Here is a 26,966-nt window from a genome sequence, read left to right as displayed (position 1 = left end):
GTGCAGAGGAGGGGGGGGTCGGAGGGAGCTTGAGCCCTTGCCCTTTTTATCCGTGATGCCCCTAGTGCCCTTTTTGAATTTTTTTTTAATTTTTTTATTTTTAATCTGTATGTCAGAAGGCCTGTTTGTGCCCCTCAGCAATAATATTTGGCTAAATATAACAACAAGACGCCATGGAAGTATTGACTCTGCAAGCTAGAAACTGTTAGGGTACGTCGTAAACATGTAATAATTTATTTTAATTTATGAACGCTTCAATACATCAAGGTTAACAATGTTGAAATGTTGAAATAAAAACTTATTGTGTTTAAATATGCCAAATTGGTTTTTTTTATTGAACTTTTTTTTTTTTTTCACATATCGCCTTTTCTGTTGTGCCTGCAAATGTATGAAATTCACTTATCAATAACTCTGATCCATATTTTCTTGATCAGAATCAACTTCGATTCACCAAGTTTGTGCACACGATTTGATCTGCTACACAATCTGCTTGGTGAATCATCCTTTTCACTAAGTTCAAATGTAAAAAAATAATAACAATGTAATTATTAGATGTTGTTAGATGTTTTCCTTATGAAAAGAGCAAGCAATTAAGTCAAGACATGTTAAGTTTAAGAGGATCCTCCTCACTCACACTTCAAAATAGATCAAAATACAAAATCACACTTTCTAAATGTGACTGATGTGTGTCTAACTTCTGGAAAAAATACTTGCTCTCTCTATAAAACCTACCAAAAACATTAATTAACTAATATTAATTTATTTGTTTACAAGTATTCTCATAGGTAAAATCTCAGATTTTTACACGTACGTATGAGTTGAAAAACAGGATAAATGCAAAACTTACATTTATGCACATTTATTAACTTAAATTCACAAATCTAGATGTATACACATGCATTTTTAATTGAAAGTAATCTTATCTCAAACATAACTCCTTATGTTGCCATAGCAACTAAAACAAACAAAAACCTAACACAGGTTGTTTGACATCATCATGTCATCAATGTTCTCATCGATGATGTCATAAAGGTTCAAATGATTATTATTATCATTCCAAATACAAGAATTCTCAGTTTGCTTTTCAACTTCGTTGGAGGTACAACACTTTGAGAGAGAGTCGATTTCAAACAGGGATTTTAGAAACCATTTCAACTGCCGTCAAAATGTTTTTTTCTATCGGTTGGGGCATTGGATATATTGTCACAAAAGGAATAGAGAAGTTGCTGGGACATCAGATTAAAGATGAAGACATTTCAGCAGAGCAAAACACTTTGATTCTGAAGACGATGAAAAACACAGTGGCATTTCAGCAAAGCGCTCATTTGACAAAAATTCAAAACACTTTGATTCTGACTTTGACGCAGAAGATAATGAAAAACACAGTGGCATTTCAGCGAAGAGCTCAGATGAAGATGAGAAATTTAAGTATTTTGGATTCAACGTTTTCGTCGAAGACTGTATAAAACACAAGGAGGTTTCAGCAGAGACCTCACCTGACAAAAACTCAAAACCCTTTGATTTTGACATTGTCACCGAAGACAACGTAAAACACAATGCCTTTTCAGAAGAAAGCTCAGCTGAAGACGAACAATTTAATTACTTTGGATTTGACGTTTTTGTTGACAGTTATGTAAAACACAAGGATGTTTCAAGAGAGAGCTCATCTGATGAACAGTCCAAATACTTTGGCTTTGACATTGTGGCCGAAGATGATGCAAAAGACAATGGAATTTCAGGAGAATTGAAAGAGGATTCTCCTGAAATTAAAGTTGAGGAAGTTACCGTTAATACCGATTTGATAGTTAAGACGTCTGGAGACACTGCTGCTTTGGAAAGCGTCTATCTGCCTGATACCGAAATGGAGCTGGAATTTGAAGTTAACTCTGGGGATGATTTTGTTGATGTTCCTTATGAACAAATGGATCCAGCAGTGAAAGAAAGCTGTGAAAGCCAGGAAAATATGATGAATTTTGTAAAAGTCTTTGAAAATTCATCAACAGAGGAAGCCTCTTCCCTTGACGAGAACTCAAAGGATGAAATTCAAAACCACACAGGCCATTTTGACAACCTGGACACTAAAGAGATGGATGCTTCATTTAAGGAAGTTGACTCTGGAAACTGAAATGCAGCAAATGTTGTGTCACATTTTGATGACGTCTCTGAGTATTCTTCATCAGAAGAATGGTCTTTAGAAGAAGAAAGCTCAAACAATGATTCTGAAATTGATCCTGACCATTTCGACAGCATTTATGCTAAAGGCGTTCATGCTTCCTCTGAGGATGAGGAAGTTTGTTCTGGAAGCCCAAATGCAGGGAATATGTGGACACATTTCGGAGAAGTGTATGAGTATTCTTCATCACAGGACTCATCTTCTGAAGAAGAAAACTCAGAAGATGGAAATCAGAATGACACTGATCATTTAGACTGCATGGATGTCAATATTTTCCCAGCCATGTACTTCTGCAAATTCTCCAACTCCTTTTTTAACTGTTGGATGAATGCCACAACACAAAGTATTATGAATTTGTCTATTGTCAGAAGGTTGGTGGCTCAGTTTCCAGGGGTGATTTCTGATATTTTTGCAGAGACACCATTATTTGCGCAGTGTTTCTTCACAGCAATGTACCATCCAGGCAGAGATTTTCCACCACATGAAGTCTTTGCTGTTCAGAATGAACTGGTTGACACTCTTAAGATTAGGGATGTAAAACATCAGGACAAGCCAGGAGTCCTTTTGTGTTACATGTCACACTGTCTGGCCCAGTATGGCATCTACACAGTCTCTAAGCTGTATATAGCTGACTACTGTCAACAATGTCAGACGTGTTCACAAATTATTCGTACCGTTGGTCCTGTCATTCCTCTACCAAAGGAACAACAAAATGACACAACATCAACTCTTTTGAAGTGTTATTGGAGTAGAATTTCGGAAAGTTGTGGCACCTGCAAGTCCAACAAAAAGAGGGGTTGCTTTTTCAATAATACTAATATGATGACCCTGATACTGCCATGGCCAGACAGTCCGGACGATGTAAGACATCCTGTGATACCTGACCGAGTCCTTGAAGTACCTGTAAAATGCGGAACTCAGACATATCATCTCTCCTCCGTCATTTGCTGGAGAAAGGCAACTACTTCTGACACCAGCAGCCTTTACACTTATCTGATGTGCGGAGAACTGGTGTTTAAGGCAGAAGATGAGCGGGTGTCACTGTCAAATATCGACTGTGGAGCTGACATTTGCAGCAATGGGTACATCTATATCTATGAAAAAACTACAGAAGGACAGGACAAATATAGTGTAGGGCGCTAAGTGACAACTGACCAACAACAACAAATCTATGAAAAAACTACAGAAGGACAGGACAAATATAGTGTAGGGCGCAAAGTGACAACTGACCAACAACAAAGATAGTACTTCAGACACATTTTGGAGGAAGTGTGTGGAACATGGCCCACACATGGACATGTGTCCCTTCCTCCATTGTTAAGGAGTTGTGGCCACAAAATCTTCAGTTAATTTTTTTATGGGGAACTCTAGAATCAACTCGAGGGCACCAGAAGGGAGGGAAGCTGAAATCGGGAACCACAGAGGAGGCCCCTGAATGGCCCCTACCAGCAGCTACTGAGCTTTCTTTGCCTTGATATCTCAGTCTTATAATTCTAGATCTCAGAGGTTTCACATCAAACTATTATATAGAGTTAACTTCTTTGGGTTTTTTGATCTATAAAGCAGACTGCTGCCTGGTTGTTCTAGAGGTTAAATAGATATTATTACTATATCATTGCCATCATGCATTTCCCTACATGATGGCAATGATATAGTAGGATCTAATTAGATACTTGATTAACATGGGTTGTTGCTATGTTGTTGTACAGAGTTTTTGTTCAAGGTGCCCCTTTTTTTAAATTTGAGCCCCGGCCCCTCCAAAGGTCTCTGCATGGCCCTGGTTCCTGACCTCCAACAGGCTGGACTGAATGTTTCATGATCTCATTCAAAGCACACAGCAGACATAAGTCTACCCAGTGAGGAAATGAGAGCGTACTTCTTATTACAGAGTTATATGAATGACAAACATCTATAATTTCCTATGTGCAGAAACAAACAGATTATCTCTCATGGTTGACGGATTATTTAAAAGTACCTGCTGTTTAAATACATCTAATGCCTAAAGATAATATCAGATTTTACATTGCTGTAACCATTCAGAGTATGACTCAATCTTATTTGTAATTGATTCAAAAAGTAGTGTTATTGTTATTGCCAGGGCTGTCTCAAAGTCATATATATACTTTTATCCCGGCAAAGACAGACTTCACTGGAAGCAATACACTTCTGAGATTTCAGAAAATTCCAAACAAAGTCGTTGAACCCTTCAGTGATCCACTCAGAAATGTTGCATCTAAAAATGTTTTAATTTCCTGGGGATTTAAGGCAGCAAAGTCACCATGCAACTTCAAGAAAAACAACTACTTTTTGTAATCATTAACATAGAGAGAGAGAGAGAAACACAGACAGAGGATTCCATTCACAAGTTTTGGACATGAGAGATTAGTCATCACAAACTTATATTGATGTCAGCCTACATATTATCCAAACATTATTCCTCTTATGTTAACTTAACTCTTCTGGCTAAAGCAGTGAAAAAACAGGACAAAAACAACCTCCTCTACAGGCGGTAACAGCCAAAAGAGGCCTGCGTAGGGTACCAGTACCCATGCCATTACCATGGAAGTGACACTCAAAGAACTTGAAATAAACACAGCATTACTTTAGAGGCAAAAGACCCATCTTAGCAACAGATTTGCTATCCCCACCAACACAATTCAAGCAGGACAAACATGCAGATGCATAGTGACTATTAAATACAGAGAAGCACATCCATATTTGCTGAGATTTAATTCTATTCACCTGAAGAAGAAAATGTATTTTATATGTGAGCTTTTAATCTAAATTCTAATATTAAAAAAAAAAAAGTGAAGGAAGCTGTTCATTTGGATAGCAAAGACATGTTCAAGGAGAGGTAATGAAGAATGGAGGTAGGGAGCGGTGTGTGCTTGTGTTCAGACACAAACATACTGAAGCTCACAACAGATTCCTGTAGCTCACTGAGTCAGTAGTAGGTGTGGCTAGAGGTTAGCATCTTTTACATGTACAAATTACAAAGACCAGAGAGAGATCACAAAATTATGAGTTTGGTTTTTTAAAAAATATCAAATAAATGCTTATTTAACACACAATAAATATGTTAAAGACAAGGTGTTACTGGATCCAACGTCAAATGATTTGTTCTGGAAATGAAAAGTTTCTCAGTTTATTCTAACAAGTCCTCTCCTGCAAGATAACATGACAGGCTCATAAATGTCACCCAACTTTAAAAATATGCTTGGCATACTTGATGAGAACAAACAGAAAACCATCCTTTCTTCGGCTGCCTGCACAGTCATACACAAAACAAACAACAATAGTAAAACTAAAGTCAATTCCTGCTGTTTTATAATGATAAGTTCACTTAAATATTCACATTATGGGATGGTTTTATACATCATGATGTTAATGATAACAAAAATGCAGAGAATAAATCCATAAATAAACTGGATGTATTTAGTTGGAAAATAAGCACTCCCCTCTCCAGGTGGCCATTACAACAGGGGAGGGGCAAAAACTATTTAACAAAACAATACAGTAGGTATGTTAGCCTCCATCATGGCGTAGATACGAGTTTAGTTGCTAATGTGTTAGAACTAATGCAATGTACAGGCTTGAACAGGTTGAGAGGATCACCATGGTCATTCAGTTTGAATTCAAATCACCCTCAGCCTGCAGATGGCAAGTTCACCTGACACACAGGGAGGCCAGAAGAACGAAAAGCATCAGCATTCCGTCAGTCAGGGTGAACCCAACACACCGGACACAAGAGCAACGTCAGCAACACACATTAACTGTTTTTAACTTGTTAACATTAAAAATTTTGTTTTAGTTTTAAATTTTACTTAGAAATTGCAGAGTATTCACTACTTTTACAAATTTATAACATGCTTACAAAGTCCAGAGGATACTTACTTATGCTTATCTAGCAACCCAGATCAGGAATTACAACAAACTCAGAATCCAGAAAAACTACTTTCAGAACAGAAACAGTACAAAATTGAACATACTTAGACAGTCCAGAGGATTATCGTAAAATTTTTTTTTCTTTTGCTCTTTCCTTTGGTTTGTTATTTTGTCTGTATTTCCCTCTATTCATGGAAAGAATCTTGAATTGCCTTGTTGCTGAAAATGTGCTATATAAATAAAAATACTTCACATTCCCTTAACTTTCTTGGGTTGTGTTGATAGTCACAACACATCTGTATGTGTGTGTATGTGTAAAAGCTTAAAATTTCCTATGCACAAATTTCATTGGTAACTTTTGCTTCTGGCAAGTTTCATAGAAAATGAATAGAGAGGGAGCAACATCACCTCCCATGCAGAAACATGCAGAGCGCATGCAACTGGAAATTATCGACTTAAATTTTATTAAGTGCGTTTTAGTTTATTGTGGCTAGTTTATTGTGTATCACAAGCCTAGTAAGCAATATTTTTCGATTTCCCACAAATATTGGAAATTGTAATATTGCTTGAAACAGCAATACAACAGAAATGTCTGAGTCATTCAGAGCCAATAGTAGTCAACCAAAGAAACCAATAAGATTTTTTGAACTCCTTAATGGCTTTTGGCTCTGTTTATTTTTGAGCAAAAATGGAAAGTGAAATTATAATCTTGTTAATAGCATATCAAAATTAGACCGCATACAATGTGAAATAAATCATCTTGCATGTGCCATCTGGGCGGCTTTAATGCTTTCTGATTCCTGTATTTTCATAATCTCCTCCTGTGTCTTGTAATTACAGCCATTTTAACCGAGCAGGTGACATCTTTTGAAGTACTATTACCTTCCAATCTTATTAGCCTAACACATGTCAGCTTTATTCAGCACTGACGGCTATATTAGCCTGAAACATAGACCAAGCCACATTCTGATTTCTGAAAGCTTGAACTGAAGCCAAGTGGACTTCTTTCTTTTGTCTCGATAAGGTTTTGACATATGGTCATTAAACTATGTCAATATATGACTAAGTTTCTGAAATGTAAAATTTTAATGATACTCGCTATATGGAGGAGTGGAAAAGAGCTGGCCCATTACCAGATTTGTTTTTTTTGCATGTTTGTCACATTTCAGATAATAAAACTATGATCAAACATCAAAGCAACACTACAGATATGATGTATTTTTAAAAAGCTTTGCCTGTCCATTTAGGAATTGTAAAAATAAAACTCCTGGAAATGTGACAAAAGCACTTTTCACACAGTGTTACTGCTTAAAAAATGCACTATTATGAATTATTATTATTATTATGTAAACAGCACATAGTAAATAACCTAAGCATATTCGTATGCTTAATTAAATATTAGCTTATTTTACTGTTTTTTTTGTCCTGTATTGTTTCCTAATGTTCTAGTTCAGTATTTTTATTTGCTGGTTAAGATTACTTGTTTTTCATTCGTTAATACATGCTTCCTAGGAATAATCTGATTGGATTAAAGAGACATGTCTGTGATTGGCTGGTGATTTTGTTCATTTCCATGGCTGCAGGCAGAGAGCAGGTGAGTTGAAGTCATCAGAGCTGAGTGTGTGCCAGAGCATGAGAAAGCATGAGTGTAATTTAAATGCACAAAATATAATTTTTGTTTGTTAACCAAGGTATGTGTGCGCAGGTAAATCTACGCATATTGGTCACTGTGCTCTCATCTTAATGACACAAAAATCACGGCATAAAAAAACAACTCTTCTTGTCATCCCACAACTGGCTTTGTGAAAATATTGGTCTAGAAAAGTGGTTCTCAGGTACTCAGCCCATATTTGCTGCTATAGGACTCTCTCCTCTCCAGCTCCCAGACCAGCAGAAACCTGTTGATCACCTATTTAAATAAGTCAGGTGGGTGCATATGGGAAACACCTGAAACCTGAAGACCCAGGTGGAGTACTTCAGCTCTAATACTTAGGTGACAGTGGCTGGAGTTTGCCTAAGTGTGTCGCCGGTTCGGTTTCCACTCTGTCCACCTCTGTCGTCTCCTTGGGCAAGAAATTTCTACCACCTTACCTGCTGGTGGTGGTCAGAGGGGCCGAAGGTTCAATATGGCTGCCTGGTCTCCGTCAGCCTGCTCCAACTGTGGCTACAACCCAGCAGCCTGCCACCATCAGTGTGTGAATGGGAATGACTGATTTCATTATGGAGTCTCTTTGAGGATCCTGAAAAGTGCTTTAAAAGTCTGATGTCACTTTTTAACATATCCAGAGTACAGCTTAATGGAAGCATGAAACAAAATACACACTTCTTTTCTCACTTTATTTTAGTTAAGGGATGTAATAGCTTTATGAGAAACGGAATACTCAACTATTATCTAATAACACTACAAAGAGGTTTTAACCAGTCTTATTTTTACACAATAGACATTACTAATCCGAATCAATAAAAGGAAGAATGTCTTTTATGTATGTGCCAGCTGCAAATAACACAGAAAACACCAACACAGCACTATTCATGCAATGAAGTGGAACAGTGTTCCCAGATTCAGACCTCTCTCTGCTTGAGCCTGACCTTTTGTGGAACAGCCTTTCACAGGTCCCAAAACTATAGAGACCATTAGTATTAAGTTGACAGCTAGAGACAATTAAAGCCATCACAACACTCCTAAAAAGTGAAGAAACATTCACTACTTAAAGGAAAACATGCTTATTAACGATTAGTCGCTTTGGATAAACCACAGAACTAACTCAGCCTATTTACATCTGCATCAGTGCAAGGGTTCACTAAAAACAGGCTACAACCTGTCACAAGAACACAAAGGTTCATCTTACTGGGAATGAAGATGAAATGAATGCATGCACACAGGCTTTACTCATCTCCCAGACTGCACATGCCAAAAACAACTACACTGAACACTGAGATCCTCTAACACCAGGACTAATCTGCCTCTGTCACGGTAAGAAGGTGCAAGGTTACATCTTATATAGCAGATGACAGAAAATACAGAAGATGCAAAGCATGAATCTACAGTTGAGTAGCAGGGAAATATGTTTTTTAGTCAAAGTCTCTGTTGACCAGGACCAGTGGAGCCACCAGAGTCCACACATAAAGGCCAATGCAGATCCAGCTGGAGGAGATCTTCACCCACACAGAAGGCCACCTGCTGGTCATGGTCTCATAGTTGGAGTCAGGGCTGCAGATACAGAGAAACATGCAACCAACAGGTTGGAATGCTGCCACTTCATATGGAAAATGGAACTTGCTAATAGTGTTCAGCTACAAGTTTAACGGAGTGACAAAATGTCATTGCGTGGGTGTATGGGTGTGTGTGTTGCATACGCCTTTGAGATTTACATTCACATCTATATCTTTCTAAACTACACACTACAGCACATATGTCAGAGTCAAGGCCCGCGGGCCACATCCGGCCCGCGAGAAGATTTTCTACGGCCCCTGGGATGATCTTGATTTATTATTAGAACCGGCCCGCAGCAAGCCGGCACCCCGTCTGAAAAAATGCGAGATGAACCCCCCCCCGTTCGATCCTCTGACGCGCCCGTTCCCCGTTCGATCCTCTGCGCATAACCCCCGTTCGATCCTCTGGCACCCCGTTCGATCCTCACAGCGCCGTTCGATCCTCACAGGGCGCGCCCGTTCCCCGTTCGATCCTCTGGCACCCCGTTCGATCCTCTGAGCACTATGTCCACATGCATACAGATGAAACCAGATATTTACATACACTGAGTGTTTGACTGAAGTCAGACATTTAAAAGGTAGTTATCTTGCTTCTGAATTCAAAGAAATAACTAACTCTCCAAATTTTTTGGCGAGTTAGTTAAACTAAAACAAGAAATGTTTGGTTGCACTTAACTACAGACAGTGAGAAAAAAAAAAAAAAACGTTTGTGTCTTTTTATTCAGTGTATGTAAATATATGGTTTCCAATGCATATTGTTCCAACAGAAACAGGGCTGACTGGATCAGAGAGACAGCTCTGACTCTTTACAAAACATTTCTGTCATAAATCCTCTGAGCTCAGTGCTCAAGTGTGGCGAAGCATCGACTTCAGCACCAAGCAGAAAACGTCTGCCTGTACCATTCTTTTTAAAATAATAGAATAACCCACACAATCCTACCTGTACCAGTTGGTGAGCGTCATCATGATGTAGAGTGACGCTAGGAACAGCATGAAGTGGAAAAAGGAGTAAGAATAGGTGACCCCATCTTTCTCATTGTCCACAGCTCTGTTAAGGCCACTGTCCTCCTCGAAGCTGTCTGTCTGGGCTCCATCCTCGATCAGAGCAGACTCATCGGTGGTCAGAGTCAACTTGTTCACCTGGGCATTTGAAGAATTGCGAATGCTGGTGGACAAACAGAAGCACAACAAGTTAACAATGTGCAAGAGCTGTTTTTTCAACCACTTATTTACTAATAATCTGAGCATCTCTGCCGGTTCAAAGCAAACTTTGACATAAAGGAGACTCCCACCTGGAGTACAGGACACACATGAGGAAAAGAATCAATCCCACAATCCCTTGAGCATCCCACCACGTAACCACATGGTCCTGACCTTTAGGGCTAGTGCTGTTAAGCCCAATGATACCCAGAAGGCTGGGGTTACAATCTCTGTCTGCAAAACACACACACACACACACACTCAAATCAAAAATGTCCAAACTTTCAGTTCACGACAAGTTCCTGAATGTTAAAATTGAGCAACACAAAAGATGAAATACTACAGAGGGATCATGAACAAGCATTTTCATTTATTGAGGGATCTTCACAGGTTAATGTCAGTTATAATACACCTGCTATCTGTTTACATACATTATATGTCTTTTCATACATATATAAAAATACATATATACCTTTTTTCACTGTCTGAATTAAATTCTGAGCAAATGTCTCTTGTTTTAAGACAGAATTACCAAAGATATTTCCATTTCCTAAACGTCACAGTAATGATAGAACGAATATGTCATATTTATTGGCTTATGCCTTCAAAATCAGGAAACCCAGAACATTTCACCCAAGTCATTCAAAGGCATCTGTACTGAATGTATGTAAACATCTGATTTTGAAGACATCAATACATAAATCTGACATTTTTTCTCTCTCATTATTGTGACTCTACTCTATTTCCTGTGTCCTGCTTCAAAAGTATTTTGAGTAGAGTAGAAAGTCAATCATAAGAAGTTAAGTTCAGGTGATATTAACAGATTTTATTTCTCTTCTCATTTTAAGCGCTGTGTTAACAGGACACGATCATTAGAGTAACTAATAATTGGTAGACATGTTTCCTTACCAGGCTCATTGGTCATTGCAGACCAGGTCAGGTACATGGTGTACAGAGTGACCAGGGAGGACTGCAGCAGGCCAGACCTGGGCTGAGACTCCTTTATGAAGAATGTACAGCGTTAGGAAGAAAGCAACAAACTGAAAATGTTCACTACCACTTTAATCTTTATCAAATTGCTCAACCTAAATTTTCTCATTGGTATCTAATAAAAACAAAGCGCATATTCTAAATTAATGGAATGAATACATAAACACATACAGAACTAACACTGAAATAAAGTCTGTATTCATAGTATTAAAATGTTACAGTTTATTCAGCTTAGTTTACTTGTTAAAGCTCCAGTATGTAACTTTATTAAAAAAATGTTTTGTTTTTTTACATATTTGTGAAACTGTCACTATGTCATGATATTATTATGTATTTTCCAGGCATATAGTGCCATTTCATACCACAATCATGTTACCTTCAGTTGTTATAAAAAATGCTATATATCACATATGACTTGACTTTGTAAGTTAAATCCTTGAAATTGGACCTCTGTCTCTTTAAAAACTCCTGCTCTTTCTGAAAGTCCACCTTCAGGAAGTCATCACAACATGGCCACTCTGTTAACCCTTTAACAACATTTCTACTAGCAATGCTCTGAGAAGTAGCTCATATAATGAGCTCAGCAGTTCCATCATCCATCCATCTTCTTCTGCTTATCCGGGGTCGGGTCGCAGTCGCAGGGTCGGGTCGCGGTTAGCAGCTTCAGAAGGGAGGCCCAGACTTCCCTCTCCCCAGCCACTTCTTCCAGCTCCTCCGGAGGAATCCCAAGGCGTTCCCAGGCCAGCCGAGAGACAGTGCATCCTGGGTCTTCCTCGGGGCCTCCTCCCGGTGGGACGTGCCCGGAACACCTCACCAGGGAGGCGTCCAGGAGGCATCCTGACCAGATGCCCAAGCCACCTCAACTGGCCCCTCTCGACGTGAAGGAGCAGCGGCTCTACTCCGAGTCCCTCCCGGATGGCTGAGCTTCTCACCCTATCTCCAAGGGAGAGCCCAGACACCCAACAGAGAAAACCCATTTCGGCCGCTTGTATCCACGATCTGAATCGCAACCCAAACTCATGACCATAGATGAGGGTGTGAACGTAGATTGGTAAATCAAAAGCTTCGCTTTTTGACTCAGCTCTCTCTTCACCACAACGGACCGGTACAGCGCCCGCTTCACAGCAGACCCTGCACCAATCCGCCTGTCGATCGCCCGCTCCCTTCTTCCCTCATTTGTGAACAAGATCCCGAGATACTTTGACTCCTTCACTTGGGGCAGGACACACCCCCTGACCCGGAGAAGACATCCCCCCTTTTCCGGCTCAAGACCATGGCCTCGGATTTGGAGGCACTGATCGTCATCCCAGCAGCCGTGTGAGTGTGAGTAATTTCCTGGCTTGCTACTTTTTACTTTCACTTGAGTAAAAATATGCTGAATTATCGCTACCCTTACTTGAGTACAACTTTTGGGTACTCTGCCCACCTCTGGCCAGGACAAACTTGATGGCACTATGGCAACACTGCTGCCCTCAGGTATATTTTTGATGACAGGATAAAACATTATAACATGATGTAAAGCTGAAAAAAGTCAATTTGACATAATACAGCCCCTTTAATACTAGAATTACCAGAGAAGGGTCATTTGACATTTCTACCATTGGAGCCCAGAGGAGGTCGAAATCCCTGGTAATGCTAGTGTTAAATTACAAGATGCTGCTTTTTACAAGAGAACTTCAAAAAGAAGTGCTTATTACCTGAATCTGTGGTAGAACAGACATGACGGAGGCTGTGACGCACAGCAGCAAGTTGATGCTAATGAAGACCTTATTTTCAGTGCAGCCATCAGAATGGGTGTAGAAGACATAGAAGAGAACCAAAGAGACTAGGGACAGAAGGTAGTTCAGGGCAGTGACTGAAAGTAGAGCTGCAAAGCAAAGCAAAAGCCAATTTTAGATAAGGTCTGTTCAAAAACACAACAGGATGTAGTGTAACAACAGTACACACACCTCTTCAAATTTTCTACCTACCGCAAATTTCAATGTATTTAATGAGGATTTTATGCAATAGAGCACCATAAAGTAGTACATAGCAGACAAGAGGAAGAAAATTAACAAATTGCTCTCAAAATATTTTAGAGTGAATTATGAAATCAGCTTGGCTGAAGCAAGTAAATATCTAACTCAGGCAGGCAGACCACGGTGGGAACTCTGGTCTGCAGTACCAACAGCAGAAAGTCTATGACGGTCTGGAGTGTGTTACAGTTTTTAGTCAGCAGGTGGAACCAGAACATCAGGAACAAAAGGCTCCACAATAAACATGGTTCGGTCTTTGTCATGGTGAGTTTTATTTCAAATACTGTTTCAGATCTTAAGATTGTTAAACAGGGTACGCTCCACCTGTTCCAGGCAATCGCACATGGAATATTTAATAATAATGCTGGTTACACATCTTACCTTGACCAGAGGTGTTAAATCAATAAATAAATTTATCAAGTTATCTTAGGTTTGAAATACTTAAATCACACAATGCAACTTGATTTGTTTTTATATGCTGCAGTAAATGATTCTTTTGTGTAATTTGATTTACATAGCTTTTGTAAGTGCGGTCCACTTATGCATTCTACAGAACAAGCAATAATTAATACAAATTGTGCATCTAAATTTCTCTTTCATTCGTATTACGCTTTATTCATTTCCTTTTTCTCAGTCATTTAAACCCAGGGGGACACAATTAATTTCTAAACACCATAGAATAAATTCAGAGTTTTCAAAAATTGAGATAATAAAATCAGAAACATCATTTAAGCACTAAGTCTAGAACAAAATCACATTTATGGTCTATTCTCCTTATAGACAAATTAGAATTTGGCCTTTAAAGCTCTAATGTTAAACAGTATTAAAGAGTAATTTTCCAGTAGACATTCTAATTTTCCCCTAACAAGTAAGACAAAACCGAAATATATCACCTGACATGTTGTGTATGTTCAAACTCCTAAAGTTATTATCCTACCTGCATACCAACAGCGAGAGTTGCCCTCTTCCATCTTCTCCACCCAGGACTCGTTCCAGGAATGAGCAAAGTCAATGAGTAAAACCAGCTGGATGAGGATGAAACAAAAAGCTCCTGCCATCCCGATGTAGAACCACACTGCAGAGCAGAGCAAGGAAAACAAGCTTTAAATGTGAACTTAGTGATTAACTACAGGGAATTCACCTTCAGTTCTCCTTGATTTAAGCCACTGGTTCCTCTACTTTTGGACACAGAGATGTTTTTGTTTTCTTCTTTTTTTCTAAGAGGGGAACATTGGTGGGATTAGAACCCCTTTCAGATCCTTTAAGTTCTGCCATTGTTGGCATGTTTCTTGCATCCATGTTTTTTTTAACATAATGCAAGTGAATTCACTGAGATCACAGGATGTGTTTTTTTATAACTTAGCATAAATTCTATCGAACAAAAATACGATCTAAGAGGGTTTCAGGATTAGACACATTGGATCTGATCTACAAAGATTCCAAATAAGGACCAGTAAATTACATTTAAAACATTTAGAAAAAAAGTACAGCAGATTGCACACGTATGCAGAGTCCCATATTTAACCCGTCTAATATGTTCAGCCCTGAGGTGCAGCAATAATGTTCTCGGGTTAATTTGACCCAGAGAATTTTTAAATACGCAGGAATTTCGGAATCCAATATTTTACCCCAAAACATTTTTGTGTCTGATTATTAACTCCATTAATGACAATGTCAATCAATATTTAATGCAATGCTGTTCTTTACCTCTGAGATACAGAATGAATGAGGATAATTCACTCGTTTATCAAAAAAATAAAACAATTTAATTTTTTCAATGTCCACTAGAAAAACCTACACAGTTCAAAATATTGCCCACAGGAAAGAAATACTTACCAGTAGTGAAAGGGCCCTCTGAGATAAAAAACGAACCAACAGTGATGCCAAGAGCTGCGACAAACTTGAAGAACCAAAATCTGGTACAAAAGGAAAAAAAGAGAGGGAATACAAATACCAGTCAGTCAGGCTGATGCTGTTAAAATCCAGCAAAGCATTTCCAAACCACTCCTAAAAATCATAATAGTAAATTAATGGAAGACACTCATTTGAAGAACGAACGGACGGACGGACAGACAAACAGACTCACCCATTATGAAGTGCTGCTCGGGGATCTTGGCTGCTCTTTACTTTGATCATAAGCAAAGAGAACAGCAAGAAGAACATGGCCATTCCAAAGCAAACCCGATAAACAGCCTTGTAGCCGACCAGAACGTCACAGTTCACTTTACCCTCTATACCAGGTAACGATGAACCAATCCCTCCTTCACAGAATCCCGGAATCTACAGCGATACAAAAGAAGAAATCTTAGTAAACATCCGCAGAAAGCATCTGAACAAAACTCAAACAGAGTCTAGAAAAATATCAAAGATGGATAAATGCCAGAGATTGATCTCATGAACGGTTGAAAATATGTCTTACACAACGAGAGAAGGACGCATAAATACAATGACAGAAAAGATGGGTGGACATATATTTGGCAGATTACAAATACATAATAAGACTAATAATAATAAAGCTCATAACTGATGCTGCAGATTATATTTACTCCATGTTCCACATATTTTGTGGGACAGATTATTGCAGCAGGACTGCTGACAATATTTATGCAATAACACCATAATTGAACTTCACTATTGTGACTGATTATTTAAAACCAAAAATGAATACCAACAGCCACCAGAGACCAGAAACTAATCACTGAGTCAAAAAGAAATTGAAGATAAAATAAATAAGAAGAATCCCTCCCTCAAAATTCATTTACGGGCTCATATGAAACAATCTTTTTTTGCAAAGCAATTTAACGCTCCTTATATATGTAAGCTCAGACTCTCGTGTTTTAATATCAATTTCTCTGTGGTTTCCTGTAAATACCTTCATGGACCTGATGTATGACTCATTCGAAAAGGTTCTGATTTCACATCCAAATTCAAAGAAAATGTAACCAGATAAAACACTTGTCAAACAAGGGATAATTAGTTGATGTCTCCGACTTCTTAAATCCTTTCTAAATGTCATTCCTAGCAGCAAAGTTCGCCGTCTTTCCAACTATGTATCACCGACAAATGTTTTTATACGCTAGGAACAGTTTGAAGGCAGTTCTTTATGGAGAGCACATTACCTTTTTGAGCTGGCCCTCCATGCCAGGCATCAACATGATGCCGGCAACAGCCACTCCCAGCAACAAGAAGCAGGCGTAGATAAGGCGAGTCATGGTCGAGTTATTTCCACCAGGACAGCATCGACACAACAGACAGGGGGCGCTGCCACAAAGGCAGGGGATCTGCGTAAACAAACTAGGTTAGCTGAGGACAGGAAAAGGGAGAGGTATTCCTGATCCTAGTTGTGCAACAGTGAGGCTATTAAATGACTTGTTGCCATGTATAAATAGATGTTGATGTGTTAAACAGCGCAGGTGGAACATAACATCCACCTGTCTTGTATACATTATAAACGAATCACGTAGCTAGCTAAGCGTAGGGTTTTTACTCAGTCACTTATCACCGGAATAGTACACGCTGCGTCACCACTCGATCAAAACAAAACGGGTTTGCGGCCTAAACATCCAACGATCGAATAGATTTGTTTAGAACTGTTTGTTCAACAACAAAAGCGGAAGGGATGTAAAGCCTTTTTCCCTAATGGTTTTGCTTTCCTTTCTTTCTTGTAAATGGCTGTCAGACTTCTGTTCTGCGTGGTTTGTCTTCTTTAAAAATAAACAATAATGGAGACATTGAATATTATTGCAACAAGTCAAATGTTTCATTCAGATGTGTATTTTTGGATTTCAAAAAGATTCTCACCCAGCTAGCCATGGAACAGAGTCCCAGAACGGCTCCCATGGTGCAGTCAAGCTGATGGCGGACGTTTTTCTGAAGATGGATGTAACCCACAACAGCCTCTTCTTCTGAAAGAGCGTTCAACTGTTCACTCATCTGCTGCCCTCTTGAGGTCGACAGAAGAACATTTCTCTACCTGCTTTAATGAATACGCTTTTTTATTATTTACAAACATTTGCAACCTGGCATATCAAATAAATAAATAAACAAATAAATAAAAAGAGCAACACAAAACTTTTGATTAATTGTAAATAATCTGTCTTTTTAAATTTAAAGGTGTTATGATGTAGACTTATCAGAACAGAATATTTACATGAATCAATATTGATTCCTTAACTTTGATTCAATATAAAATCAACACAAATGTGCATGTAGATCCAAATTCAGATGACAGTTGAATCAACTTTGATATATTGTCAGTTATAGTTGAATTCCAAACATTGATTCAACATGTAAGTCACCGACCACTTTCAATATCATTTCAATGTCAGGCTTCAAATGGATTCAGTGTTTCTGTCTGACTATATTTTATTGTTGATTCTTTCTTATCTTGCTATCTGGGATCTGAATCATAAACCATTTCAAAGGGCTGTCAGTCACCCTCTTGACGTTTTAATTCTATATGGCCACACTTCACCCAGCTTTGTTCTGCATGTTGTTTTATATATATTCATATCTATCCATCTCAAAGGTCATTACTCTTTCATTAGTCATCCAAGTTTCAGAAATTGCAATTATGCTAAACGGCTGTTGAAATGTAACAATATAAACTTCGGTTAGTGAAGTGAATTAAAGTGCTTAACCTCATGGTATGGTCTTTGATGCACTTTGTTCTAGAGTTTAGTTAAATCAAAAAAGGGTTGGTATCATCCACTGGGGATAAGCGTGCATGATGATGGATGGATGGTTGGGGTTATATGTCCTGATTTTCTGACCCATACATGGGAAGAATCTTGTAAATCCCCCGATTTTCTATTAGATTTGAAACTAAATCTGCAGCACTTTTATGATGAATATCTTCTATTTGAGTAGATGAAAAGATTTACATAACCTACTTGCTACACTCAGCAGCCAGAAAATCAAATTAAACAAAAATCACAGCATTAGAACATTTCAATTAAATTTTCTCATTCAATCACACATACTCTCTAATTTATCTTAGTTATCAAGCTCGGTTTATTATTCAATTTAGCAAACCTAGATCTCAAGTCATTGAAAGTTGCTCTTATTGTTTCATTGACTTTACAGCTCACGCTGAGCATGCATGAAACAACAATGGAGAGGAAAAACTCCACCTTAACAGGAACAAACCCAGAACCTGGCTCAGTATGAGCAGTGAGCCATCTTCCTACCTTAGCTCTGCTCAGTCCTTACATTCTGTGCCTCCTAGGTTGAAGCTTATTTTGTTTCCACCCCACCCCAGGTTCCATGAGTCATTGTGATGGATCTTCAATGGAGATGTTGCCCATCTTGTGATCGTCCTGATCAACAGTAAGCCAAATATATTTTGACTCCCTCCCTTAGATCCTTGACTCCACCTTCCTCCCATTGCCTCTGTTCTTCTTAAACAATGCCAGATCCAGAGGTTCTGGATCTCCTTAAATCTATTATCATTCTTAGAATTTTTGTAAACAAACCTTTATGTTCTCCATTCTCTGTCTTAGTGGTTTTTCAGCGGTAGCTTAGATTAATGGAAAAGGTAAGTGCTTAAGGTTTTTTCTAACAAAACAATGAAAACTAAAATAATGACAAGGAAACAGCAGAGCACAATTGTTGCTCTTGTTGTTTTGAAACAATAAGAGCACAATTTAATCAATAGGAATCACAAATTCATACTGTTGAAAATCCATCGACAAGACAACCATTCATCACTCCTTAAGTCTGAGCTTTATGGTAGATTAAAGACGATAAGAAAATGTCATCCCATCTGACAGCTGACAAGGAGAGTTAGAGGTTATGTACTATCCGTTGTTCACTTATAGACGCAAAAGCACATAAAACCCATGATCAGTGGATTGTTTTTCTGTCAGTCTGGTACCTTAAAACCTCCCAGGGAATTTGTTCTTTTTGGCCATTTTGTTTCTGAGAAAGACTGCAATAACATTCTAATCATTTTTACAGAAATCTTTTATAACTCAGCATGAATTCTATAGTTTCTAAGTATATTAACACTTTGAAACTGGGTTTCTGTCGCTTTAAAGACTCCAGCTCTTTCTGAAACTCCACCTTCAGGAAGTCATCACAACATGGCTCCTCTTCTAACCCATTAAAGGTTTTACCAGCTTAGCTATGAGAAATAAATCTTAAAATGAGCACAGAAAATGCACAGTTCCACCAGGTGTTTGCCAATTGCTGCTGAAGGAGCAGAGTGGGAGCAGGAGGGGGAGGAGACTCCGTGACGTGGAAGATCCAAAACTTGGAAACTGCTGGTCTGAGGAAGAACTGCATCTTGAAGGCGGTGCTAGGTCCAGCCAGGCATTTTGTAAAGCTGAACAGTTTCCACAGGAAATTAAAGGATTTCTCAAACATGCATACCTAATACTCCAGGTATATATTTTTTTTGAGGTAATAACATTATAACATGACATAAAGCTCAATAGTTAATTTTACATAAATATGCCCTTTCACATAATTATGTGCACTAATCCCAACCCTCTGTAATGGACAATGACATCAAATACCTAAAATGATATGCTAAGATTTGTAATTATGAGTGTAAAATTCAAATGGTGAGGGACTGTACATTTAGACAGTGTTACTGAACCCAAAACACCACCTGTGGCTCCACTCAGAGCACAGAAACGTTAAACCTTACCTGTAGTAACCAGGGAGTCATTATAATGTGAACTCCACAGTCAGTGATCCATCAGACATCAGGAACTAGTCTGATGTTCTCGAGCCAGAAGGCTGTGATGTGACAACTCCACTCTGTCAATGTGGGCAAGAAGAATGTGTATGAAAATGTATATTATTGATGTCATGTGACAAACACTGCACATCATGTGGGACTTTTTCAATGCTGCTGTTCAGTGCCACTTCTGTCTGTTGCATATCTGGTGTTCAGGGTTTTTCTGCTAATTGGATAGAAATAGTCAAACACTACCCATTGGTGTGCATCGGTATCTTGAACAGAAGAGGACCAGCATATTAGTTACCGGCTTGTCATTAATCAAATGGTCAATGGATTGAACCCTGTCTATTCATCTGGATTTATTTGTAGTGCATATCTAGAGTATAGCATATCTGGTGCAAAATGCTGCTTGTAAAGCTGGAAGAACTGGACAGAATGCCACTAGACACACTACTGGCTGGCACTCGCAAAACATCCGATCCGGGAGCTGCATTTTCTATGGCTGTACCTCCAAGAAAGGATCTTAATATCTGTCAGGAGATATTACCCTCTGCTGTAGTTCTCAGAATGTTTCCACTACAGTATTAAAGCATATCAATGTATATTCAGTGTGTGTACTATTGGACAGACTAAGTGTTTTTAGAGGGTGCCCTCAGTTGGTTATGGTCCCGACTCTAGCAAATATCAGGGGATCCACTGGGACACAAATATCAGGGCCCAAAAACACGTGCTTTACACATTGTTTACATCTTATTTTACAGATCTTCACCTGCAAATATCTAACACATGTTAGATATTTGCAGGTGAAGATCTGTAAAATCTCTCAAGTACATACTTGAGATGCAAACAGAATGTTGAAAATGGAGCAAGAACTTACCCTTTCAAAGAAGAAAGTTTAATTTCTTCTGGGTCAGTCACCAAAGTGACTGTGCCTTTTTTTATTTCAGGCAAACTGAAGCATTTGTCAGTTTCTAAATCACGAATGTAAGGTGACAATTTTGAATTGGATAACAGAACAAATAGACCAACAGACTACTGATATTTCTCACTCATAATAAATGGACCTTTTGTCCATTTATTGTCAGTATTGAAAATCCATCTAACAGATTTAACAAGATTCCAACTGACAATTAATCTAACAGTTTTTTCTGTATCCATTTCTTTTCTGTGGAAATAATATCCACAGAACCCACCGAGGTTGGGGAGACAGAGTCGATATTGCAAAACAGTCAGTGGAGATAGTCCTCATAGGTCAGTGTTCATCTCTGTTTAGCCTTGTTCCACTGATTTGCAGTATACTGGAAAGTGATTTCATCATGAAACACAAAGTAGTGGCAGAAGACAAGCTGCTCATCATTCCTGATTCCTTCATCTTTTAGCCATCCTGAAAGTTTTCAGTCCAGAAGAAAAGGATGGGTGTGGTCATGGTACACAGGAAGGATGTCACCTCCAATCCAGCCTCTGAACAAACATGTTAGACCTGATCCTGATCTCTGAAGAGCAGAACAATCTGCAGGTCATTGTCCGAGCCGCTGGTGACAGGCACTATAATGCTGCAGGGAGCCAAACAGGTCTTCATACGAAACGTTTTTGTGGGAGGGCAGGGAGCTGATGGGGAACAAAAAACATCGATCAGATGATAAAAACAAAAAAGAACTGAAGGTATCAAGGACACAGCCAAGTAGTGTTCATGCCGCCCCTCACAAGATTCCACCGTGGGCAGCTGCCCATATCAGAAATCACTACTGAACCAGAGGCAGGAGGCGGGTCTTAGTGCTGTCACTCAATGTTACATACTGTGCTAAATGGCAGAGAAACAACTTAGTTTTGCACGAAAACCACATGGCAGTCATCGACGGTCATGCTAACTAGCCTAGCATTCACAATAGAATTGTGTAAAATTGTAACAGCAGCAGAGAAAAAGGGGAGGAAGAGCAAGAAGGAGCAGACTGTGAATAACAAGCGCTAAGACCCGCCTCCTGGCTCTGACTGCTTGTTTCTAGTTAGCACCAGAAGGAAGTGGAGCTCACAGATTATCTGTCTCATACCATAGTGTAATGACAAAGTGACAGTTTTAACAAATATGTAAAAAATATATATATATTTTGTAAATGTTACAAAGTCCAGTTTTAGGATCCACCAGTGATGTTCATTCTCGCCATTTTTCAACTGATCTTAACATTTTGATCAGGAGTGTATGCACCACTACATTCTGTGTGATGAGGCTGAAGGACAGACAGCAGCTTACACAAACTCTGTGAGTCTGATGTGCCAAGGGAGGAAACCCAGTGTGCTGTTCACAGGACCAAACTTCACCACCAACTCAGGGTCTGGGATATTTTTGGATTCTGAAAAAATAAATAAAACGGAAGGTCATATGTATTAAATGTCACGGTTTGAGGAAGGTTGGATAACATTACATGATGAAACTGAACAAACTCAAACAAACTGAACCAACTAGTGTTCACCAGGTCTCTAAAAAACAGACCCAGTGTAAGTCATCAAGTGTGCCTGTTCATCTAATGTTCTATAACGCGTAAGGAGGAAAAGGCCTGAAATAACAACACATATCCTTTATATATCAAAATATCTAAAGAAAATAAATATGGATTTTTTTTTAGGTTAAAGGTAATGCACATGTGTTTGTTAAAGCCATGCCTAATAATAAGAGGAAATTAGCTCTAAATCTAAGAGGGAATAATCACTTCTCAATCTTTTTAAGGAGTCTTTATTTTATTTCTTTACCTTTTCAATCTTATTTTTAATAACATATGCAAACAACTGAAAAATAATGCACAGCAGAAAACCATGTTAAGTGTTTATTAATGTTCTGATGCATATAAGCGTTGAGTCATACCTCTGAGAAGTACGTCCAACATGGAGACGCTGATGTCTTTAGAGCTCCATTCCTTCTTCTCCACAGAGTGACAAAGTTTTCTTGCTGCCTGGACAATACTGTGCTTTCCATCCTCTGGAGACAGCACCTTCACGATGGGTCTACAGGACACAACTGACAAACATTCAGAGTCAAAATACAAGAACCAGCAGTGTTAAAATTTGGAGACAATATTTCAACATTCTCAGGACCTGAAAACTAATTTAGATGACTTTCTAACATATGAAGTATAAACTGTAACACTCCAGGTTGTGGTTTATCTGGAGAATATAACAAGGCCTTTTTGAATTAACACCTGTCTTATATAAGGCTTATAATTATTTCCTGAAAGAGGGAAAAATTATCCCACAGTCATGGATGGAGGCAGTGATGAGTGTCATCCCAAGGAGAAGATTTAGCATCAGTCTATCAATGTAGGATTTTTTCATAGAAGCCTAAATCAAGCAAAATAACATGCAGATAAAAGTTTAAAAAATATCTAAAAGTCCCAACTGAGGTTCTGTTTTAAATTCTTACCAAAGTGTTGGGGTTTGTCTGTGCCATTTTTCAGTAACTCCATATTGAATGTAGAGTCATCTCCACCCAACAGGTTGTGCTGTTGCCTTACTATCTCCTCCTGAAGCCAAGAGTTGTTCTTCTGGAAAATACCTGATGAAAAACATGCAAGTCAAAACTTCATTTCACTGAGAATTACGGAGCACTCCAGGGGACATGGGGAAATTTTTTTGGTTTTGCGTTCCCTCGCAATACTGTACTGATCAGTTCATGCGGCATAATTAAACACTGTAAGCCTTTCTTACGGTGACTGCCGTACTTTCTGCTTTAATTACATGAGGTTTTTCTATGAATGTTAATATCTCTGTGAAATATCTGAACTTTTATATCTTTTTCTTTAGTATAGAAAGTCACCACAAATCTATGATACGATCGGAAACTTTCCATAAGTAGGAAAGAAATAAAAATCCATCCTAATTTGGACTATTTCTGAGTTATTATCACAGGGTAATAAATCATCTGACTGGTTTGATTGTGTCTCTGTTGTGCTGGTTGTCTGAATGGTTTAAAGAGCTGTTTTCATGTTCAGTTCCATATCAACCTTAACAGTCATAAACATGCAATGAATAAATTCGACTTTCAATCCGTTTTTCGCACCAAAGACTTAATAATAATAAATATGCTTTATTATTATAAAACATGTCAAGCTAATGGTGGTAGAGGGCTGCACTGGGTTAACTCAGGGAATCTCATCTGTCCGTGTATTTGATCGACTCCAAACCACTTCTTTGTTCTGTCACAATTATCGATTTATTCCATTTTGATTATCTTGCTTCAAACTTTGTAAGGACTGACCGCCCGCTCACCGCTTCCTCATACACACAAAGCCAGCAAGCCAGTAACCATTAATACTTGATTACAGCCACGCTCACATAGACACACCCACCACCCAAGTGTCAAAGCCACCTTCTCCTGTCATATCAATAATTACTTATTTCATTCATATAGCTCTTACAGAGCCTCAGTGAAAACGTGTTTATTATCATTAACTGTTTGGTGCAAAACACTGATTGAAAATCGATTTATTCACTGTATGTTTATGTCTGTTAAGGCTAAGATGGAACGGCACTGAAAGTAGCCCTTTAAACCATTCAGACTACGAACATAACAGACAATCAAAACTGTCAGATGACTTATTACCCCGCGATAATAACTCAGAAATAATTCAAATAGTTTGGATGTATTTTTATGTCTTTCCTACTTATGGAAAGTTTCTGTTTATATTATAGGTTTGTGATGCTTTTCTATACTAAAGAAAAATATATAAAATGCCAGATATTTCACAAGGAGATATTAACATTCATGGAAAAACCTTACATAACCTTGTACTAAGACAGAAAGTACGGGAGCCACCGCAAGAAGTCTTACAGTATTCAATTATGCCGCATAACTGATCAGTAGATTATTGCGAGGAAACGCAAAAATAAATAAATAAATATTCCCATGTCCCCTGGAGGGCTATGTAGAGAATGAAAGTAACTGAGGTTTTCCATTTTATTGGGAAAGCATTCAGAAATATTACATTTCCTGAATCATTCAAGTGACTGAAATCCTTCTGTGGTTTGCTCAACTCAAACGGTTTTCCATTAATCTACATTTCTTTATAAAAAGGTTTATGTTGTAATTTTGAAATACTAGAATACCTCATCCCAAATACTCAATTTTAAACCTCATTATTTGCATGTATTTACATATTTCGCGTTTTTCCAATCAGAAAAAAAACCGATTATCATAACAAAATGATAATAACAGAAACTTAAAATATTTATCTTAGTACAGGTCTGAAGTGAGCAAAAAGTAGAAGTGAAAAAATACATAGTTTTTAATCATCCTTAGGCCCCTTTGGACTGGACCTAAAAGTTTAAAGTGTGGCCAACCAACTTTTGAAGGAGCGTCAATGATTAAAACTAAGAGCAAACACGGCGCAAAGAAATGATAAACTTATACTGTAAGCCTGGCAAACATAAGTTTTCACCGTGATGATCGTAGACGCTGACGTAGGAAACACCGACTGCCATACACCAGACCACCATGTTGGCAATGTCCGTGTAGCTGAGCTCCTCCTCAGCCACTACAAGGCCGATGTGGACCGGTAGTTTCTCCAGCGAAATCCCGTCAGATAACCAACGTGACCGTCGGCTTCCAGCGCCTTTGCCATCACCGTCACCGTCACCGTCAGAACTCTGGTTAGCACCGGCCTTCTGCTTGAACTCAGACGCAGGAACCGGCAGTAGCAGCGCAGCCATTGTCCGCTGCCAGAAACGGCCTTTCCATGTTCGAAGACGGACTCGGAGCCAAGAAACTGTCGCTCTTTTGATGCGGACTAAAGCTAAAAGAAGGCGCCAAATAAGGCCGTAAAGCAACGCCATTGCTGGCTTTGTAAACGGAAAGGAGAATGTGTCCCTACAGAGGTTTCATCAGTTTCTTCTTCTTCTGTATTTGAAAATAGGTATCACACAGCTTTAAAGTGTATTACCGCCACCCGGCGTCAGGATTAAATCTTCTCCAAAATCTAAACGGTTTTAAAAAGTGATCCACCGAAATTCTTCAACAACAATCCTCTCGGTTTTACTATGTTGTTTTCCAGCCTTGCTGTGTTATCACTATAGCTTAAAGCGATTATAACTGAAATAAAAACTAGCCTGTGAAAACAGGCGTTGCATCGCAGATTCTTGTATTAATCATTGCAATCATTATCAATAAATTGTTTTTCCATTCTATTATTTAATAACTTAAATGAAATGTATTAATTCGCTATAATCTGAACTGTTTATTTCTATGTGATTAAAGACATCCTCCTTATTGGATCTTCTTCATTTTCTATAGGTCAGGAATTTGTTCAAATGAATTAATTGTTTTTTTAAATTACTTTAAATCAAATTGTGTACATCAAACGTCACGATTACGGCAAACTTAGTCATGGAAAAAGCAATACAGTCTTACATTCTTACAAACAAGGAATATGACATTGGTTTCACACACTCACAGGGTACAACATTAAGAATATATAAACTTCAGAGGACATAATATAAAGGTTAAAAAGAGCAATATATACAAACATGTAGATATACACAATATTATTTTCTTCTTTAAAAAGCATGTTGTGGTAGTGCAAAGATACTCTTTACCTGCTGCCAATACATATTACAAAATAATTTAATCTACAGAATAAAATCTGGACAAAATATGAGAGTCCTGCACTTTTTAATACTGGATATCAAAGACAACCGAGTCACGTCACCAAATGGATGGAAATTTGAAGAATAAAACAACATTTACTTTGGGGAAATATAATAAACAAGTGTGTGATCATCGGACAGAAGAGATTGTAACGTTATCACACTGCCAGCA

The 26,966-nt window shown here is 38.4% G+C and overlaps 2 protein-coding genes across 2 annotated transcripts; both read right to left on the bottom strand.

Annotated features, from left to right (window-relative positions):
• Nucleotides 1–8,381: 8,381 nt before the first annotated feature.
• Nucleotides 8,382–17,415, bottom strand: serinc1 (serine incorporator 1). Its single transcript, XM_044105684.1, has 10 exons — nt 17,278–17,415; nt 16,596–16,757; nt 15,563–15,756; nt 15,313–15,392; nt 14,414–14,551; nt 13,159–13,328; nt 11,381–11,471; nt 10,564–10,705; nt 10,212–10,436; nt 8,382–9,269 (listed from the first exon to the last, which is right to left on the bottom strand). Exons 1-10 carry the CDS (start codon nt 17,407–17,409, stop codon nt 9,131–9,133), a joined length of 1,473 nt encoding a protein of 490 aa, XP_043961619.1. The 5' UTR covers nt 17,410–17,415; the 3' UTR covers nt 8,382–9,130.
• A 3,347-nt stretch (nt 17,416–20,762) lies between these two features.
• On the bottom strand, nt 20,763–26,398 carry nus1 (NUS1 dehydrodolichyl diphosphate synthase subunit). Its single transcript, XM_044105683.1, has 5 exons — nt 25,591–26,398; nt 23,577–23,708; nt 23,022–23,174; nt 22,413–22,512; nt 20,763–21,772 (listed from the first exon to the last, which is right to left on the bottom strand). Exons 1-5 carry the CDS (start codon nt 25,982–25,984, stop codon nt 21,682–21,684), a joined length of 870 nt encoding a protein of 289 aa, XP_043961618.1. The 5' UTR covers nt 25,985–26,398; the 3' UTR covers nt 20,763–21,681.
• Between the last annotated feature and the right edge of the window lie 568 nt (nt 26,399–26,966).

Source organism: Gambusia affinis, linkage group LG22 (assembly GCF_019740435.1).
Source record: "Gambusia affinis linkage group LG22, SWU_Gaff_1.0, whole genome shotgun sequence".
Lineage (NCBI taxonomy): Eukaryota > Metazoa > Chordata > Actinopteri > Cyprinodontiformes > Poeciliidae > Gambusia > Gambusia affinis.
This window is presented reverse-complemented; position numbering and strand designations above follow the sequence as displayed.